At 40.9% G+C, this 18,939-nt stretch overlaps 2 protein-coding genes and 6 non-coding genes across 14 annotated transcripts in view; 6 read left to right on the top strand and 2 right to left on the bottom strand.

The window, feature by feature from the left end:
• Nucleotides 1-2,037: 2,037 nt before the first annotated feature.
• Nucleotides 2,038-2,156, top strand: LOC132959910 (5S ribosomal RNA). Its single transcript, XR_009667143.1, has one exon. It is a non-coding gene; the product is annotated as a 5S ribosomal RNA (ribosomal RNA).
• A 1,345-nt stretch (nucleotides 2,157-3,501) lies between these two features.
• Nucleotides 3,502-3,620, top strand: LOC132959899 (5S ribosomal RNA). Its single transcript, XR_009667132.1, has one exon. It is a non-coding gene; the product is annotated as a 5S ribosomal RNA (ribosomal RNA).
• A 513-nt stretch (nucleotides 3,621-4,133) lies between these two features.
• On the top strand, nucleotides 4,134-4,252 carry LOC132960137 (5S ribosomal RNA). The gene has a single exon (XR_009667198.1). It is a non-coding gene; the product is annotated as a 5S ribosomal RNA (ribosomal RNA).
• Nucleotides 4,253-4,681: 429 nt separating this feature from the next.
• LOC132959618 (protein downstream neighbor of son homolog) lies at nucleotides 4,682-13,437 on the bottom strand. 2 transcript variants are annotated; one of them, XM_061032751.1, is made up of 12 exons: nucleotides 12,885-13,437; nucleotides 10,993-11,067; nucleotides 10,707-10,907; nucleotides 10,426-10,604; nucleotides 10,170-10,245; nucleotides 9,984-10,086; nucleotides 9,811-9,901; nucleotides 9,419-9,586; nucleotides 8,927-9,125; nucleotides 8,780-8,849; nucleotides 8,570-8,700; nucleotides 4,682-5,093 (listed from the first exon to the last, which is right to left on the bottom strand). In XM_061032751.1, the coding sequence occupies exons 1-12, from the start codon at nucleotides 13,317-13,319 to the stop codon at nucleotides 4,953-4,955; spliced, it is 1,869 nt and encodes a 622-aa protein (XP_060888734.1). In that variant the 5' UTR covers nucleotides 13,320-13,437; the 3' UTR covers nucleotides 4,682-4,952. The 2 variants fall into 2 exon arrangements, with proteins under 2 accessions (XP_060888734.1, XP_060888733.1); XM_061032750.1 differs by lacking the exon at nucleotides 4,682-5,093 and adding an exon at nucleotides 7,922-8,333.
• LOC132960125 (5S ribosomal RNA) lies at nucleotides 5,573-5,691 on the top strand. The gene has a single exon (XR_009667187.1). It is a non-coding gene; the product is annotated as a 5S ribosomal RNA (ribosomal RNA).
• LOC132960082 (5S ribosomal RNA) lies at nucleotides 6,205-6,323 on the top strand. Its single transcript, XR_009667169.1, has one exon. It is a non-coding gene; the product is annotated as a 5S ribosomal RNA (ribosomal RNA).
• Nucleotides 7,376-7,494, top strand: LOC132960110 (5S ribosomal RNA). Its single transcript, XR_009667173.1, has one exon. It is a non-coding gene; the product is annotated as a 5S ribosomal RNA (ribosomal RNA).
• A 1,864-nt stretch (nucleotides 13,438-15,301) lies between the features above and the next one.
• runx1 (RUNX family transcription factor 1) overlaps nucleotides 15,302-18,939 on the bottom strand; it is a 40,047-nt gene continuing 36,409 nt past the window's right edge. For all 6 annotated transcript variants that reach the window (XM_061032459.1, XM_061032457.1, XM_061032462.1 and 3 more), the window contains 2 exons: nucleotides 17,313-17,459; nucleotides 15,302-17,232 (listed from right to left, as the gene is read on the bottom strand). In XM_061032459.1, the coding sequence (XP_060888442.1) occupies nucleotides 16,685-17,232; nucleotides 17,313-17,459 (695 nt within the window). In that variant the 3' untranslated portion in view covers nucleotides 15,302-16,684. The remainder of the gene's footprint in view (nucleotides 17,233-17,312; nucleotides 17,460-18,939) is intronic.

Raw genomic sequence — 18,939 nt, 5'->3', positions numbered from 1 at the left:
CAGTTACATGTGCATCACATGCCATTATGTAACGCCTACATTCCAGCTTAGGAGCCGTGTACTGACCACCGCGATGTTTCCCCCCGATGAAGCCAAAACGGGTGAAAATATAAGGAGAGAGCTACAGCAGCAGCTGGTGTCAGTACTGGGATTTGATGCCACTGTCTTCAATAAAGTGGTTTGGGTCACTGATCAGGGGGCAAACATCAAATCTGCGCTCAGGCCATATCGCCGTCTCGATTGTCAAGATCACGTTTATAACACTGTGCTCAAACACGTCCTGGACAACACCGAGCTCAGCGAAGTCGCCCCAGAGATAGGAGAGACTTTGCGGGCAGCTAAGGCCCTTGTGAAATATACCAAAAAGTCCGGTCTTGCAAGCCAGCTGAAGAAAACAGTGAAGCAAATTGGAGAGACAAGGTTCAGCAGTGTTTGTCTCACCTTGGAATCAATCAAGGAGGTATACCTGAGCTGAAGGAGAAGCTTGACAGTCGCGGGGAAAGCCGCCGGATTGATGACGTATCACCTGACGTCATGGGATTCCTTGTGGAATTCCTTCGGCCCTTCTATGACGCGCAGACGGAGCTTGAGGGCGACCAATGCCCTACCCTCAACCTGGTCATGCTGTGGCACGAGAGGCTTAAACGGCATTGCCAACCTGTCTCTTCAGACACACCACATCAGGCAATTATCCGCCACAGACAGCTGGAATGGATTGGGAAGAAAATAGAGATCCAGCCGCTCCACAAGCTTGCCCTTTTTTTATGGCCCAAGTTTAGCCAACTGAGAATGATGTCCGCATCTGAGAGAGAAAGCGTCCACCTAGATGCCAGGGCTCAGCTAGCCTGCTTCTCAGCCGCTACGCCAGCTGTTCCCCAGGAACCAGCTGATCTACCTGTTGCCGGTGACGAGCCCCGTGCCAAAAGGAGAGCTATGCAGGTGGAATGTGAGTGGGAGAACGCGACCACCACAGACGACACTGTTGATGAGGTGCAAAAATACCTCAGTGTCAGTGATGCGATGGAAAAAAATGACAGAGATGTTCTACGATGCCCTTGCTTGCCAGACTTGCGCGCTCTGTCTTCAGCATCCCCGCAAGCAGCAGCAGCAGCGAGAGAAACTTCAGTGCCGCCGGTAGAGCAGTGGATAAAAGGAGGACCGCACTGAAGCCATCCACGGTGGACTCAATTCTTTTCCTCCACAACGCATTGCAGTTCTAAGGAGTAACATGACTGTAAATAGTTTGAGAGCGGCCAAGTTGGACAATGAGGCCCTTTTCCCTGTTCATGGGCGAGGAGGATTTATTAGCCGCGTTCTGGCAATCCCTTCCCTGTTTTTTTCTGGAGTTACGTTAGCCAGGTAGGCCATAATCCATAAGGAAAATGTTTTATAACAAGGTATTTGCATATTTTTTGGGGCCGCTGTCGGCATGTGTTCGTTTTTGTATAGGCCTAATGGAGCGCATAAAAAATTCTGCGCTGTGCACATGAATTGGTAAAGAAACAGTTGCTTTTCTATGGCACTGCAGTGTTGTAGAGTGCTTTTGTATTACATATTAGTTTGATAGTTATTAAAATGTTCTTTAAAACTCTTCATTGAAAGTTATTTGCTGCTTTGGGGCCGATGATGCGCTGTTCTGCTGTGATATAGTCTAAAGCTTCATTCGTTGTGTGAGTATTGCGTAAGTTACTCCTTCCCAATCTGTAGACTACTTTAGTTGGTGAGTAGACTATTTGTGTGGTGTGTGTTGTCAGTTGAAAAGAGTGTGTGTGTGTGTGTGTGTGTGTGTGTGTGTGTGTGCGCGCGCGCGGGCGTGCGTGTGTGCGCGCATGCGTGCGTGTTCGGGTTTTGACTCGGGCTTCAAATGTTGCTTTACAGTCGGGCATATTGTCGGGTCGGGCCTCTACGTCATCAGCAGGTCATGGGCTCGGGCTTCATTTTCAAGCCCGTGCAGACCTCTAGTACTGAAACACTCACTGATGTTAGTGGCCGTGATGAGCCACATCTATAAAGAGCCTTTATGGGACTGTAATCTTCGCTTACGGCCATACCACCCTGAACACGCCCGATCTCGTCCGATCTCGGAAGCTAAGCAGGGTCGGGCCTGGTTAGTACTTGGATGGGAGACCGCCTGGGAATACCAGGTGCTGTAAGCTTTTGCACTTCTCCTTGCAGCCAGCAGAGGGCGCTGCTGCTGCATCACTAGACACGTTTTTAATGCTTTGATGCAGCTTGAACTACATTTAGGAAATTAATATTAATAATTATCACATAATAGTACAAACTATTAAATAAATGAGGTTGATATCTAGATATTTCTGCTAATGTATTAAATATATGTATGAAGCTTTTTCCCAGTATGGGCGCTGAGGAACAATCAATGGCCTTTACACTTTGTCAGGCTGATGCAGCCAACTAACTTTAAACAGTAATATGAATATATATATATATGTATTGTGAATTGGTGTCAAAAATCTCACATTAGTTTGTCTGAAAACAAAGTATTCTAATTAAATTGTGATCTAGCATTAAAACTATAATTTCCTGAAATGTCACATTTAAATTAAAAAAAATCCCCAAACCTCAATAAATTCCAGATAACTTTTATTTTTCTCAGCTTTATACTAAAACACAACCTCAATACATGTTGAAATGCACTTGTACCATTTCTTTAAAAAAATCTCATTGAAAACATTTCCTCCAGGTAAAAAGTTCTCAAACATAAAATAGATTAAAAGTGATTACAAATGCAAAACTTTAAAAGAAAGATAAAAGAGCAATGAATAAAAATCTGTTTGCAATTTGAAAGAAAAACCCAAACACAAGAGCACACACACTTTATATTTCCCAGCTGTCTGACACGCTGCTTCACCTCCACCTGTCAGTTCTTCCAGGTGTAGCTGTAGTTGTTCATGTTGATGTGAGTCAGAGCCGTCTTGCCCAGGCTGGAGGGCTGCTGGAGTTGTTGGATGGAGGCAGGATGGAGACCACACCCGCACAGATCCACAGACCCAGCAGCACACTGCAAACACAAAGATAAACGTATTTAAACAGCACTTAAATAAGGAGAGAATAAAACTTAGACTATCCAGAAGCTGCGTGACTGTTGATAATCCACATAGACGTGAAGACTGAGTCAGAGGATTCAGGGGTAGTCGGGGGTTCAATTTGTTCAGATTAGTTCAGATTACTTTGTACGTAGCACTGATCTGTTTTAGAGTTTTTAAGTAGCACTTTAAACATCTGCTTAATTTTAGGGTTAATTTAAAATGCATAAAAAACATAATAAATAAATATTTTCACATAAACTTCCCTTTTATGTCAGCATTTAATGTCACGGTCAAACAAGAAACAGGCTAAAGGGCAAGTCAGCTTAATTCTTGACATGAAAATGAATTGCCCATAACATAAAATTGTAATTATTACGTTATAGAAAAATAATAAATCTCTTTTAAATATTGTACTGCATATTTAAAAAGCTTATATTTGTATGTATTAATCGCTTACGGCCATACCACCCTGAACACGCCCGATCTCGTCCGATCTCGGAAGCTAAGCAGGGTCGGGCCTGGTTAGTACTTGGATGGGAGACCGCCTGGGAATACCAGGTGCTGTAAGCTTTTGCACTTCTCCTTGCAGCCAGCAGAGGGCGCTGCTGCATCGCGACACACTTAGAGCTTTAACTAACAATGCAGCAAGAAGAAATGTGTTTACAGCACCTGGTATTTCATGAAGTTAATTTTATGTTAAACAAACATTGTACTGAAAACTATCTTATAAAACACACAGTGCTGCCTAGCTCATATAATAGAATCTGACAATTATTACATTGTACTTTGGAGTGATTATATTTAAGATATAACCCAAATAAAATGGGGCAGAAAGTAATCTGTATAAAGTGTAAGTACCTGAAAAATGATTACTTAATGCAGCAATCACGTATCCAGACATGATTGTAAAAGACAGAAAGCCTTTTGAATTCATGTTGGGAAACTGTATCACTGTGATCAGAGCTGCTGGTCCACAATTTCTGAACATATTCTGATGATGCTTGTGTGTACTGAAACACTCACTGATGTTAGTGGCCGTGATGAGCCACATCTATAAAGAGCCTTTATGGGACTGTAATCTTCGCTTACGGCCATACCACCCTGAACACGCCCGATCTCGTCCGATCTCGGAAGCTAAGCAGGGTCGGGCCTGGTTAGTACTTGGATGGGAGACCGCCTGGGAATACCAGGTGCTGTAAGCTTTTGCACTTCTCCTTGCAGCCAGCAGAGGGCGCTGCTGCTGCATCACTAGACACGTTTTTAATGCTTTGATGCAGCTTCAACTACATTTAGGAAATTAATATGAATAATTATCACATAATAGTACAAACTATTAAATAAATGAGGTTGATATCTAGATATTTCTGCTAATGTATTAAATATATGTATGAAGCTTTTTCCCAGTATGGGCGCTGAGGAACAATCAATGGCCTTTACACTTTGTCAGGCTGATGCAGCCAACTAACTTTAAACAGTAATATGAATATATATATATATGTATTGTGAATTGGTGTCAAAAATCTCACATTAGTTTGTCTGAAAACAAAGTATTCTAATTAAATTGTGATCTAGCATTAAAATTATAATTTCCTGAAATGTCACATTTAAATAAAAAAAATCCCAAACCTCAATAAATTCCAGATAACTTTTATTTTTCTCAGCTTTATACTAAAACACAACCTCAATACCTGTTGAAATGCACTTGTACCATTTCTTTAATAAAAGGTAAAAAGTTCTCAAACATAAAATAGATTAAAAGTGATTACAAATGCAAAACTTTAAAAGAAAGATAAAAGATCAATGAATAAAAATCTGTTTGCAATTTGAAAGAAAAACACAAACACAAGAGCACACACACTTTATATTTCCCAGCTGTCTGACACGCTGCTTCACCTCCACCTGTCAGTTCTTCCAGGTGTAGCTGTAGTTGTTCATGTTGATGTGAGTCAGAGCCGTCTTGCCCAGGCTGGAGGGCTGCTGGAGTTGTTGGATGGAGGCAGGATGGAGACCACACCCACACAGATCCACAGACCCAGCAGCACACTGCAAACACAAAGATAAACGTATTTAAACAGCACTTAAATAAGGAGAGAATAAAACTTAGACTATCCAGAAGCTGCGTGACTGTTGATAATCCAGATAGACGTGAAGACTGAGTCAGAGGATTCAGGGGTAGTCGGGGGTTCAATTTGTTCAGATTAGTTCAGATTACTTTGTACGTAGCACTGATCTGTTTTAGAGTTTTTAAGTAGCACTTTAAACATCTGCTTAATTTTAGGGTTAATTTAAAATGCATAAAAAACATAAGAAATAAATATTTTCACATAAACTTCCCTTTTATGTCAGCATTTAATGTCACGGTCAAACAAGAAACAGGCTAAAGGGCAAGTCAGCTTAATTCTTGACATGAAAATGAATTGCCCATAACATAAAATCGTAATTATTACGTTATAGAAAAATAATAAATCTCTTTTAAATATTGTACTGCATATTTAAAAAGCTTATATTTGTATGTAATAATAGCTTACGGCCATACCACCCTGAACACGCCCGATCTCGTCCGATCTCGGAAGCTAAGCAGGGTCGGGCCTGGTTAGTACTTGGATGGGAGACCGCCTGGGAATACCAGGTGCTGTAAGCTTTTGCACTTCTCCTTTCAGACAGCAGAGGGCGCTGCTGCATCGCGACACACTTAGAGCTTTAACTAACAATGCAGCAAGAAGAAATGTGTTTACAGCACCTGGTATTTCATGAAGTTAATTTTATGTTAAACAAACATTGTACTGAAAACTATCTTATAAAACACACAGTGCTGCCTAGCTCATATAATAGAATCTGACAATTATTACATTGTATTTTGGAGTGATTATATTTAAGATATAACCCAAATAAAATGGGGCAGAAAGTAATCTGTATAAAGTGTAAGTACCTGAAAAATGATTACTTAATGCAGCAATCACGTATTCAGACATGATTGTAAAAGACAGAAAGGCTTTTGAATTCATGTTGGGAAACTGTATCACTGTGATCAGAGGTGCTGGTCCACGATTTCTGAACATATTCTGATGATGCTTGTGTGTACTGAAACACTCACTGATGTTAGTGGCCGTAATGAGCCACATCTATAAAGAGCCTTTATGGGACTGTAATCTTCGCTTACGGCCATACCACCCTGAACACGCCCGATCTCGTCCGATCTCGGAAGCTTAGCAGGGTCGGGCCTGGTTAGTACTTGGATGGGAGACCGCCTGGGAATACCAGGTGCTGTAAGCTTTTGCACTTCTCCTTGCAGCCAGCAGAGGGCGCTGCTGCTGCATCACTAGACACGTTTTTAATGCTTTGATGCAGCTTGAACTACATTTAGGAAATTAATATTAATAAGGCCATCTCTGCTGTACAGATCTTTGAGTCTATGGACTCCCCCAGCGGCCCAGCTTTTATTGAAGAATGAACCAGAGTTCTGTAGTAGATTGTAATTGTACCATATTGGAGAGCGATCACATAACTTAATCTCACAATCCATATATTTCTAAGCATCCGACCAGATTTGCAGTGAGGTCCCTATAATTGGTCCAAACACTCTACCTGCTGTTCTAGGTTTCATCCCACTTCACATCAGATCTGTAATTCTATGTGGTTTGACTAGTGCCTGTTCTATTTGACGCCAAGATGTAGTGGCTTCCTCATTACACCATGTTTTTAATTTTTTAATCTGAAAGCACCAGAAATAAATCTTAAAATCGGGAAGCGCAAGACCTCCAGTGGTTTTTGAACGTTGAAGTGTTTTCAACCTAATGCGAGGTCTTTTGCTATCCCAGATGAATTTAGAAATCATTGCTTGTAAATCGTCAAAGTATTTAGGTGGTGGAGGTAAAGGGATCATGGAAAATAGAAAGTTCAGTCGGCCAAGAATATTAATTTTCACAATTGAGATTCTACCTTGCAATGTAATTTTCAAACCAGACCACCTTTGGATATCAGATCAAATTTCAGCTTTAAGTTTATCGTAGTTTGCATGTGATATGTCTGAGAATTTGGTTATATTCAAACCCAAGTATATAAAGCTAGAGTCATGCCACTTATGTGGAATAGCTGGTAAGGAGAGCTGCTTTGCTGAAACATTTAGAGGAATGAGTAAAGATTTATCCCAGTTAATTTTTATAACCAGAAAATTGACTGAACTTGCTAAAGACTTCTAATATACGAGACTGGTCCACAATTTCTGAACATATTCTGATGATGCTTGTGTGTACTGAAACACTCACTGATGTTAGTGGCCGTAATGAGCCACATCTATAAAGAGCCTTTATGGGACCGTAATCTTCGCTTACGGCCATACCACCCTGAACACGCCCGATCTCGTCCGATCTCGGAAGCTAAGCAGGGTCGGGCCTGGTTAGTACTTGGATGGGAGACCGCCTGGGAATACCAGGTGCTGTAAGCTTTTGCACTTCTCCTTGCAGCCAGCAGAGGGCGCTGCTGCATCACTAGACACGTTTTTAATGCTTTGATGCAGCTTGAACTACATTTAGGAAATTAATATGAATAATTATCACATAATAGTACAAACTATTAAATAAATGAGGTTGGATATCTAGATATTTCTGCTAATGTATTAAATATATGTATGAAGCTTTTTCCCAGTATGGGCGCTGAGGAACAATCAATGGCCTTTACACTTTGTCAGGCTGATGCAGCCAACTAACTTTAAACAGTAATATGAATATATATATATATGTATTGTGAATTGGTGTCAAAAATCTCACATTAGTTCGTCTGAAAACAAAGTATTCTAATTAAATTGTGATCTAGCATTAAAACTATAATTTCCTAAAATGTCACATTTAAATAAAAAAATCCCCAAACCTCAATAAATTCCAGATAACTTTTATTTTTTTCAGCTTTATACTAAAACACAACCTCAATACATGTTGAAATGCACTTGTACCATTTCTTTAAAAAAAGGTAAAAAGTTCTCAAACATAAAATAGATTAAAAGTGATTACAAAAGCAAAACTTTAAAAGAAAGATAAAAGAGCAATGAATAAAAATCTGTTTGCAATTTGAAAGAAAAACCCAAACACAAGAGCACACACACTTTATATTTCCCAGCTGTCTGACACGCTGCTTCACCTCCACCTGTCAGTTCTTCCAGGTGTAGCTGTAGTTGTTCATGTTGATGTGAGTCAGAGCCGTCTTGCCCAGGCTGGAGGGCTGCTGGAGTTGTTGGATGGAGGCAGGATGGAGACCACACCCGCACAGATCCACAGACCCAGCAGCACACTGCAAACACAAAGATAAACGTATTTAAACAGCACTTAAATAAGGAGAGAATAAAACTTAGACTATCCAGAAGCTGCGTGACTGTTGATAATCCAGATAGACGTGAAGACTGAGTCAGAGGATTCAGGGGTAGTCGGGGGTTCAATTTGTTCAGATTACTTTGTTGACGGAGAAATGGTCAAACTCAGAATACAATGCTGCATGAACACAGCTGTTTCCTTTTGCTGAATTTTCACCTGCTGCTTGTTGCTTTGCGTGTTCATGACGGCTGACGGTGCGTGTGTGTAAAGAGTGGCGGCGAAGTTTCCTTTCTGAGCGGGTCGAAGGAGGGACGTGACGGCCTGGAGAGAGGAGGGGAGAATGGGTCCTGCAGGAGGAAGGGAAACATTAATAAACCATTACATTGAAGTAGATTTTAAATGAATGAATAATGAGACCTGACGTACCTGTGATCTCCAGACTGCTGATGCTCTGGTACGTGGAACCGACCTGGCTCTTCACGTTCACACTGCGGGCCTGAAAACACAAACACTTAGACAGATGCAGATACAGTTTAGTGTGTATTTACCGTGTGTGCATGCGTGTCTCTGTACCTTCAGCGTGTGCATCGTAGCTCCTCTGAAAGCGATGGGAGCCAGCAGCGTGGGGGGTAACCCCGCCTGGGACCCCGCTGTAGCCACCAAACTCTTACAGTTAATGAGGAAGTTGATGAGAGTGAAGGTGTGCGAGCCCTCCACACACACCACGGACTCCGGTTTGTGGTCCAGAGACACAGCGGTGCCCTCCTTACGACTACACCAGCGGTCAAGGAGCTTTAACTTCTGACTTTATCACATTGAACTGAACACAGAGAAGGGCCCTGGGTGAGATAGACTTCTTAAGTGTGGTAGTATTTAAGGACATCAAGGGTCCTAGTTGGGCATCCTCCTCTGGGAAATTGTTGGAACATTTTGAATCAATTGAGTTGTGTGTTTTCCTACCTGGACCTGAACACACCTTCATATCTCCTCTAATGCTGCAGAAATTTGTGACAGGTAGTGATAGAGGACTAGCGGACCGTTAGAGTCTGACAAGCGGAAGGATACAGTTGTATGCTGATGCTGTCCGGCTTCTTGATTTTGTCCTGGACTCCCATCTCCTTCAGCCAGGAGAAGCTGCCGTCGTCGTCGTCCTCATCATCGTCGTTGTTGTATCCACAGCTTTCTCCTTCCTCGGCTTCCTGACAGTCCTTGCTCTCTTTTAACTCAGAACAGCTGCACATTAAAAACACAGGTAGAGTTAACTTAATCCTTGATAATAGTTAGGTTTGTCCCATTTAAAATCTGTTTTTATAACCAGATAAAACCCCCATGGAGTACATTTAAAGGTTATATTGAGGGAATTCAAGTTGGGAAAGTCTGATTGTAAGTTCTTTAGTGTTGGCCTTCTAATCGAGTGTACAGCGGAGAAGCTGAGGATGAAAGGAAAACACACTCACTCCTGAGCTTTCTCCATCTGCTCCACCTCAACTTCCTGCTGCTCCTTGCTCTTCCTCCTCTCGTCCACTAGAGGGAGACTGAACTCGATACCTGAACAAGTTTTCAAGGGACACGTGTGAGATTACTAAATTGGATGAGATGTTGAGAGTTTTGAAAAGAAGCGAGCTCTCACCTTCAGCCTTCATGGCCTCTCTGAGCCCCCTGGTTGTAGGGGAGATAAACGCTGTGATGCTACCCGAGCCCCCGAGACCAGCGGCCCTGAACAACACCGTAAACTGACAGAAAGGAAATTAACGTTGTAATAAATAAAATCAATAGATGGAGTAATGACATGTAATAAAAGGAGTTAAAGAAGTACCTGATAGGAGCAGAGGTAGAAGTAAGGACACAGCCTGGTCTTCAGTAGACTGTAGAGAGACGACAGACTGACCGACCTGAAGAAGACAACCAGAAAGAAAACACTCCGTTAGGAAACACTTGAAAAACAGAATAGCAATGAGCATATTCTTGTGTTATTTATACCCAGATAACTTGTATGCTTCTGAGGGAGAATACTTTTCAGGTTTAGAGTGGAGCTGTTGCTGTGGTTAAAACTAAAAAGCCTTCAGTCTCACCATTCACTCATGAGACTCTTCTGCAGGGCTGTATCTTGTGCCCACGGGGTGCACTTCCCAGTAAAGCTCCTCTCAGCGTTGATCCTGGGGAACAGAGAGATCCAGGGCAGGGTCGGGTGCTGCCAGTACACCAGACTCTGCTGGAAGGCACAACGTAGCTCAGAGCAGGACCTGGGATCCTGCAGGGGGGATGGGGGGGACGGGGACAGCAGGGATTATCAGAAGTCAAAAAGACGACACTTAGAGATCTCCCTTTGTAAAATGTGGCCTCTAAACTCTACCTGTATACTGTGTGGCAGAGAGGTAAACTGAGCTCTGCAGTGCTGGCTGAGCCCGAGAGCTTCCTCCTGGGCTTTAGGGTTTTCTGCCCATGAGAGAGAGAGGGGGGAGGTGAAGAGGACGCGGGTCTTCAGGCTCCAGTCGGTTGGGTACTGTGTGCAGACTGGAGGAGCTATGGAGGCGGGCGCAATGGCTTGGGGACTCTGGGACGAAACAGGAAGTTATTTACAGTAAAGTAGGGAGGAGTGAGACATTTGGCAAAATTGTGAAAAAGTATTTTTTTTTTACCTTCAGCAGCGGATTTTTAACGTCTTCCTCCTCTTCTTCAAACAGAGAGTCGTCTTCAGAGAAATTAAGACTCTTCTAGAAGTGAATACAGAAAATTAAAAAATATGTCATTCCTATTTCAAACAGATTCAAACGGCGTTTTCTTTCAAAAACTAAAGAGCAATGGGACTCTGACAAATACATAGACACAGGACCCTTCTCTGGTCTCTTCTAGTATACTGTAAGCATATAGATAGATAGATAGATAGATAGATAGATACTTTATTGATCCCGAGGGAAATTCAAAGCATCCAGTAGCAGGTTACAAAGACGAACATGACATGAAACATTTGTTAAAAATTAAACTACAAAACCGACGCCCCCCTCCCATACATACCGAAAAAAAGATTTAAAGAATCCCTCTAGATGAATCAAACTTAAACTGTGCAATTAAAAATAGACTTGTACAAGAAATGTACATAACCCGTGCAGGGATAAAAATATATGTGCAATTTAAACAAGAATCTATAAACAGATGAGGAAAAAATCTGTAATTAGACTAAACTAAACATATATATAACCATATATTCCATAACATATATAACATATTTATGGCAAGCCGTTTAGGAAATTAATATATTGAATGAAACTTTGAATATATTGAATGAAACTTTGAATATATTGAATGAAGTCTGAATATTCTATCCTTTTTATATTAGTATTCATACAGTTCTGGTTACTTTATTCCTATATTGTATATATTAGTTCTGTTGTTCCATTATTCACCATGCACCTTATTAACTTATCATTTAGTATTTGCCTACTTGCACATAGCTCTGTATTAGGGCTGGGAAATATATCGAGTTTTTAAGATATATCGATATATTTTCAAACAAGATATAGGGTAAGACAATATCGTTAATATGGATATAGTTTATGTTGCATTAAAATAACGTTACAGAGGTGCCAGGTCGCCTTTTTCTCATCTCACTGATGATGACTGACTGTCTGTCCCTCTTAACCCTGCTCCTCCTCTCTCTCTCTTTTATTGTATTTAAGGAACATTTTTATTTTATAATATTACTTTTTAAATTCACAAACAGGTAGTTTATTTTTCCATGTGTTTTCACAGTTAATAAAATACATATCGATATATATCGAGTATCGCCATTCAGCTAAACAATATCGAGATATGCGTTTTGGTCCATATCGCCCAGCCCTACTCTGTATATATATATATATTTATTTCTCGTTTACTGCACATAGTTATGGTTACATCTGTTTACATCCGTTAGTCCGATCACTGTCCACTTATATCTACTCTTTTATATTTTGTATTTTTAAGTGAAGTTTAAGCTTTAAGTTGTATTTAAATTGACACTTTATATTTAGGTTAAAATGTTTCGTACTTGCACTGTTGTTAATTTACTGCTCTGTGTGACTTTGAATTTACCCCCGGGAACAAATAAAGTTTTCTTTTAAATAGAACTGAATTAAATTAAACATCACAATACATCTCTATATCGCCTCTTGTCCACCAGATTACATGGTCAGAACCAACACCTGTATTTTATAGAGGATGAGATCTGACAAAAGTATAAATAAATAAATAAATAAATGTATAAATAAATGTATAAATAAATAAATAAATGTATAAATAAATGTATAAATAAATAAATACTGGAATAAATAAATAAATGTATAAATAAATACTAGAATAAATAAATAAATAAATGTATAAATAAATACTGGAATAAATAAATAAAATAATGAATAAATAATTAAATGCGTGAATAAATAAATAAAAACTGGTAAATAAATGGGACACAAATAATTAAATGTCTTAAATTTATTTCTACATTTATTTATTTATACTTTTGTCAGTATTTTACTTTAACATTAAAAGAACAAACCTTGCCTGGAGCATCTTGCAGCTCCTGTTGTTCAACCTCAGTGAGCCGGGCACTGAAAGGTAAAGCTGCTCGACACTGTCTCTTTCTCGGCATGTCCTCTTCTCCCTCCTTTTCCGTCAATTTGTTTACCTGGTTACTGTCCACAGCTTCTGCATCCCCCTCGTCATTGTAAACAACTAATTTCTTTTTCGGGCTAAAAGTATTCTCGATATTCGCGAAGGGGTTTCTGCGTTTCATTCCACCTCCGGAGCGATGCAGCGGTCCCGGGGAGAAAGGCCGAACGCAAGCCGGAGATGAGTCGCTTTGTCCCGGACTGCTGGTGGAGCCCGGGCCGCTGGAGAATGCACCGGCTTCGCTTCGTGCTCTTTTCCGTCTCATTCGCATAATTTCAGCCGGTCGCTTGAAGTTGGGTGAATAGCCTGCCTGCTGAGACATCTTGGATGGGATAATTTAATCAAAAATAGACGATATGTTACGACAAATATTAAAAACACTACCCGCTGGTGTTCCGCTGTTGCGCCTTCCGTACTTTACAAATTTGGCGCCTGACGTGTTGACGTAAGACGTTTCTATGGCAAGCCCAAAGTCCAAACGCGTTTTGTTTAAAATACACATTTGTGTTCACAGTAGAATTGAGTTACTACATTTTGACACATATTTTTTTAACAGTATATGTCACTAACTCTTTAATTACATTAGAATTTTTATTTTTTTAACAGAATTCAAAAAAGGTAAATTCAAGATTCAAGATTTTTATTTGTCACATGCTCATACAGATGTGCAGTGAAATGTAAAGACTGTTCCGCAAGGCCATGCAATAACACTCAAATTGCTAATACACATACAGTAAAATAGAATATAATGTAAAATTTTAAAAAGAAATATTTGAATATACAAAATATAGAATATAGACTAATCTAAACCTAAATGTAAATTAACTTAAAGAAGCTATAACCTACCCAACACAATATCATTCAGTATTTAACGTCATGAGATTATATTCTTATTTGTCAAAAGTGTATTTTTTCTGTAATTTACATATTGCAAATTTAAAAATGAAAAACATCTAAACTAAAAAGATAAATGTGTAAATGGGCAAAATGATGCATTGGTTAAAATTGAGGTGTGTTATTAAAACAGCTTTAATTTAATCTTTTTATACGTACACCTCAAGGAGTAGCCTATCAAACATGTTTGGCTGACAATGTGGTTCTTTGAACAGCCGCACAAAAATCCTTTTACATACAGATTTGTGACTGGCGGATTTTTCCCGTCCTGAGCTGTTTCTTGATGTCGCCCTCCCCTGCCATCACCCCCTATGTTCCTGTGTCACAGTGATTAATAGGACATTATGTAAATGTTCTCCTCCTTTGAATTTCTACAGGGTTTGTCATTATTGTGGATCATCAATCATGCCTGTAGCGTTTCAGAGTGATGGCTGCTGTTAGGAAATCAATTCTGGTTTCAATTGTTAGGCCAAAAGAGAGAAAACAAATGCCTTAAGCATCAAAACTACGACACTGAAATGTGATGTCGTCAATGCCCAAATAGATCCATGAACCCTCCTGAAGATGGAACTGCTTGTAAAATTGGGAATACTATTTTCAACGTAAACAACTTTATGTCTGTATCAACAATCTGTTTGTTTATTATCTTAAAGTAGTGCCCTTGACCTTCTGTTTTAAAGATTGTGGAGACTGATTGTGTTGTCATGATGAAGTTCGACCACTAGATGTCACTGTTTAGTGTCTTAACAGCCCTTCTGTTTTTAAGCACCTTTGATTGTCTTCCAGCTGTTGAGAAAATTGACTTTTCCCAATCTTGCCTTGATGTTTGCAGCTGTCTTTACTGACAAAGCTGCTTGAATGAGTGAAGTCATCCACAAAAACATGATTTATGATTTAATAGAACTCATTTTGAAGGGTTTGAAGTCTTTTACTGAAAGTTCACATGACTCATTTGATGATTTGCCGGCCATTTTGCAACCTTTGCCGGCAGGAGATCAGCTTTAATACTGTGTGCTCACCGTCTGGCTGCAACCACTTAATCTTTATTTAGCAACGTGTGTGTGTGTGTGTGTGTGTGTGCGTGTCTGCGGTGTGTAATCTGGCAGGGAAAGCAAGCTAGGACTTGTCCGTTTGCCTGTAGAAATTCCTTCAGGTTCAGGAATAGCAATGGATGAAATGTGTGTGTGTGTGTATTTGGCATTCATACAGGTAGCAGCACCCTAGAAGTATTTTTTATATGAAGTCAGAATTAAGCGAGAAAAAAAAATATCAAATGACCAATAACGACCGAGCAAGAGTCGTATCTTTTTCCCCAGAATATTTATAGATATCAAAACCAAATGTGCACCAAGAAAACTCCTGTGGACATATGTGTGTGTTAGAGAAATGAAGGTGAATGAAACTACAACAGTCATTGACAGCCATTTTATTTACAGTACACACACAGTCTTTGTCTCTTTCACACACAAACACACACATGAAATGCTACCACAACCGGTATCGTGGAATAAATTAACAAAATATCATGCTGAGAAAAAAAAGAAACGAGTCAAAATCCAACTTTTAAGTCAGAATAATTCACCTTGCAGTGCCAGTTGGCCTTGTGGTTACATCATGCGCCCCATTTACTGAGGCTACAGTCCAGGACGGGGATCTCCCTAGTTCCGAGTATGACCCTCGGTTCTTTCCCACTCTCGCTCCTCGATTTCCTTCTCTGTCCCCTCAAATAAAGGCATTTGAAACCCCCTGAAAAAATCACCCTGGACGAAAGTTTCTGATGTAAGACAATCTTTCAGTTTTTGCATCCAACTGGTAACACAAATGTAAACAATAAAAACGTTTAAATGGGTTTAGTTTTTCCTAAAAAAAAAAAAAATCCCACTGTAAGAGGGCTTGAATCATGAAGGGTGAAACAACCAGGCAGTCAAGATATTTGGCATGAGCAAATCTATTCACAACACCAACATTTACAAGGAAGGAGTTATTTTACAAAGGATGCTGAGTGGTGATCAGTCCAGTGCCGCTGCATGCACTTGTCAGTGTAAAACCAAAAATATTACCCTGCGTCCTTCATTTATCACATCTCCTCTGCAAAGTCTTTTTCCATTCACTTGCACCTGTCAATCACTCTGCTTGTTTTTGTATTCGCCAACATTGTTTTTCAGTAGATCCGTTTTTTATTCTGGGTGCACTCATCAGGCTCCTGGTCAAGTGGTGACACATGGTTGTTCTAAAATGAAGATTTAGTAATTGTGAGAAGAAAAGTTAGAAGACTCCTGAAGATGCAGTTTTCCCCTGGAGACAATCGGGGGAATGTGCACAAGTGACAGGCGATAGTGCTTTTAACAACCACTGGGTGCTGGCTTTTTCCATTCTCACCGTTGATGTTTGGACGCTATATGAATTTCAAAGTTGGGTTTTGTTAAGTGAGTATAATCAATCTAAATCTTTCCATCTGTTTGACAGAATTACAAAATTAAATTGTGCATTTATTGCATTTAAAAAAAAAAAAGATTTACAACTACACTAGGAACCAATGTGCTTGTAGTTGATAGCAACAGACTTTGTATGGAAGTCAGGAAGTTATAAAGGCAGATTAAAAAATGGATGTTTTTGCCTTTTGATGGGCTCAGTGAGAGAAGAATAAACACCAGACTTTCCTTCTTCTCTCACTGATATGAGTGTTAGTAATCACATGCTGTTGTAGGATTGGTGTTTGTTTCCCTGTTTAATGATTTTGGTCGTCACATGACCAGGTAGCCTCCCTAAACAAGTGCATCCTCTGTGACGTATTCAGTACGGTCTCCAGACAGCTTCTGCTGCCACCATGTTTGTCGGCGAGGTACTGTGGCTGGACTCCACCTCCACACCCACTCCTTCATTCTGATTGGGCAGAGAGGGGTGCAGGAGAGAGGTGCCGGTGGAGGCGTTGGTGCACGGCGGCAGGATCCTTGGCGGGGAGCGCGAGTCACCGCTGCCTCCTCCCCCCGCCATCATGGAAAACTGGTACGACCCGGCAGCGGTGGAGTAGTACAGGTGGTACGGCGAAGAGGTGGACTGGAAGTGACCATTCTGAGCCTGGTGGGGGGTGTTTGCCGGGTAGGGAGGAGGCAGGTATGTGTGGTACCTCCCCGCTGGAGTGGTTGCCATTGCCGTTGCCATAGTGATGCCGAGGGCGCCGTTGGAGACAGGGTTGTGAGACGGCGCGTAGGTGAAGGCGGCAGCTGTCGGAGGGTAGTGGACTCGAGGATCGGAGAAGCGGGAGTCAGGCAAGGATGGGAGGGAGCTGAAAGGTCGTTCTAAGGTCATCCTGGGGTCTCCAAAAGCTGTGAGATCAGGACCTGAGAGGGAAAGGTCAGAGGTTAAGACCTAATTAAATTACATCTTGTTCGTTCAGTGTGTGCAAGCTTCGGTGCTCTACCTGTGAGTCGTGAGGACAGGTCACTGAGCGAGGAGCGACCAGGCGAAAGGGGATTGGCTGTGTGGACGGTGGGCGTGGTAATCTGGCCAAGGTATGGATATGATTGGTCGTAGGACCAAGACGGAGACGACTGCATCTGTCTGGAATCTAAGAGAAAGAGAGAGAGAGAAATGATTCAGTCATGCCTTTAGATCTTGACAGGAGGGGTTTTGATGATGGTGGTTTCTGATTTCAATCACGTCAGAAAAAATATTATTATATTGTTGATCATTATAACAATTAACTGTATACTACATGTCCCATAATGCAACTCAAAATGCCCCTCTCTTCTATTAGACCTTGCTTCCTACTGAAAGTCTCTTCTTACTGAGTCAACCCTGATGACATCACTATAACAACCGGGGTTATTTTGTCAGAACCACAAGTTAGACAGTTTTAATAAGTAAAATAAAGTTCGACTTTTTCAGTCATCACAAGCTCAGGTCAAACACACACAACGCAGCAAGATTCATTCAGGAAAGGTAGGAAGAAAGTCTTCAGCTTGAAAATCCATGTTTTGATTTGTGCCAGAGAAAAATATGTTTCCTTTGAGTTAACGAGTGTATTAAAAACATGTTGAATTGTATGGAAATGTCTGTTAAACAAAGGCTGATTTAAATGAACTTCACGTTAAGACAGAAAATGAAAAAGATCAGAAGAAAGAAAGATGAAGGAGAGGAAGCAATTAACTTAGTGTGTGGGTGGACGGATAAAAGGGAGGGCTGTGTGTGTGTGTGTGAGTTCTTTCATTCAATCCAGTCTTTCCCCATAGTCTAATAAATGCGCTGATCACCCACAGACTTGCAGACGTACATGTGTGTGTGTGTCTGTGTGTGTGTGTGTGTCTGTGTGTGTGTGTGCGCAGACAGACGAGGAAGCAAATTGTACACAGCAGCCGAGACGTCAATGAAGGCTTTTCAAGTCTAGCCAAGAGCTCTCCCAAGCATTGCATTTTGTGTGTGTGTGTGTGTTTCTGTGTGTGGTGTATCTGGGTGGTGGTGACGGCCAGGCCCTGTGCCAAGCCCCCTCCTTTCCTCGCTTTTCTCCCCTGGCAGAGAGCACTAATGTGGGGCAGGAGTCACAGGCGGCTGGCTGCCTGAAGCATAGAACTGGAACACATAGAAAAGTGTCTCCTATAAGTGATGCTCCCCTCACTCTGTATTTGTTTCATAGCTAACGGGTCATTCAAGCAGCCGATAACAATATTACTATCAAGTGTCTGAAAAACTAATACTTACAGAATAAAATTCATGCTATTGTAATGTTAGATAGGAAGTAGTTGAATACTATTATTAGCTGTTATCTAAAGGTAGAAAAGGCTTCATCATGCTACACCACTCTGTGTATTTTACTTCTCTTATGAGCTCTAAGTGTTTTGGCAGCAGAGACTTTAACTGCCCGGCCACACCGAAGCATATGCACATGGACTACTTTAAAAACACACACGATCAGTCAGTGCGCTGCATGATCGTACAGTATTTATTACTCAGAAAATGTGAGAAGTGAAAGAAGGGAAGACGATTGTAAAAAAGAGAAACGAAAGAGGAGCAGGGTGCCTGATGACGGAGGAAAGCAAAGAGACGAAAGG

The sequence above is a fragment of the Labrus mixtus genome, chromosome 24 (assembly GCF_963584025.1).
Source record: "Labrus mixtus chromosome 24, fLabMix1.1, whole genome shotgun sequence".
Taxonomy (NCBI): Eukaryota; Metazoa; Chordata; class Actinopteri; order Labriformes; family Labridae; genus Labrus; species Labrus mixtus.
The sequence above is the reverse complement of the archived record's forward strand: the minus strand, read 5'-3'. Positions and strand labels throughout refer to the sequence as shown.

Coding starts and splice junctions, on each gene's coding strand:
- LOC132959618 (XM_061032751.1), bottom strand. CDS start 13,319: ATGTCTCAGCAGGCAGGCTATTCACCCAACTTCAAGCGACCGGCTGAA. Junction 11,068..12,884: donor TGCAAGATGCTCCAGGCAAG/GTTTGTTCTTTT, acceptor ATTCACTTCTAG/AAGAGTCTTAATTTCTCTGA. Junction 5,094..8,569: donor CGCAAAGCAACAAGCAGCAG/GTGAAAATTCAG, acceptor TTGTGTTTGCAG/TGTGCTGCTGGGTCTGTGGA.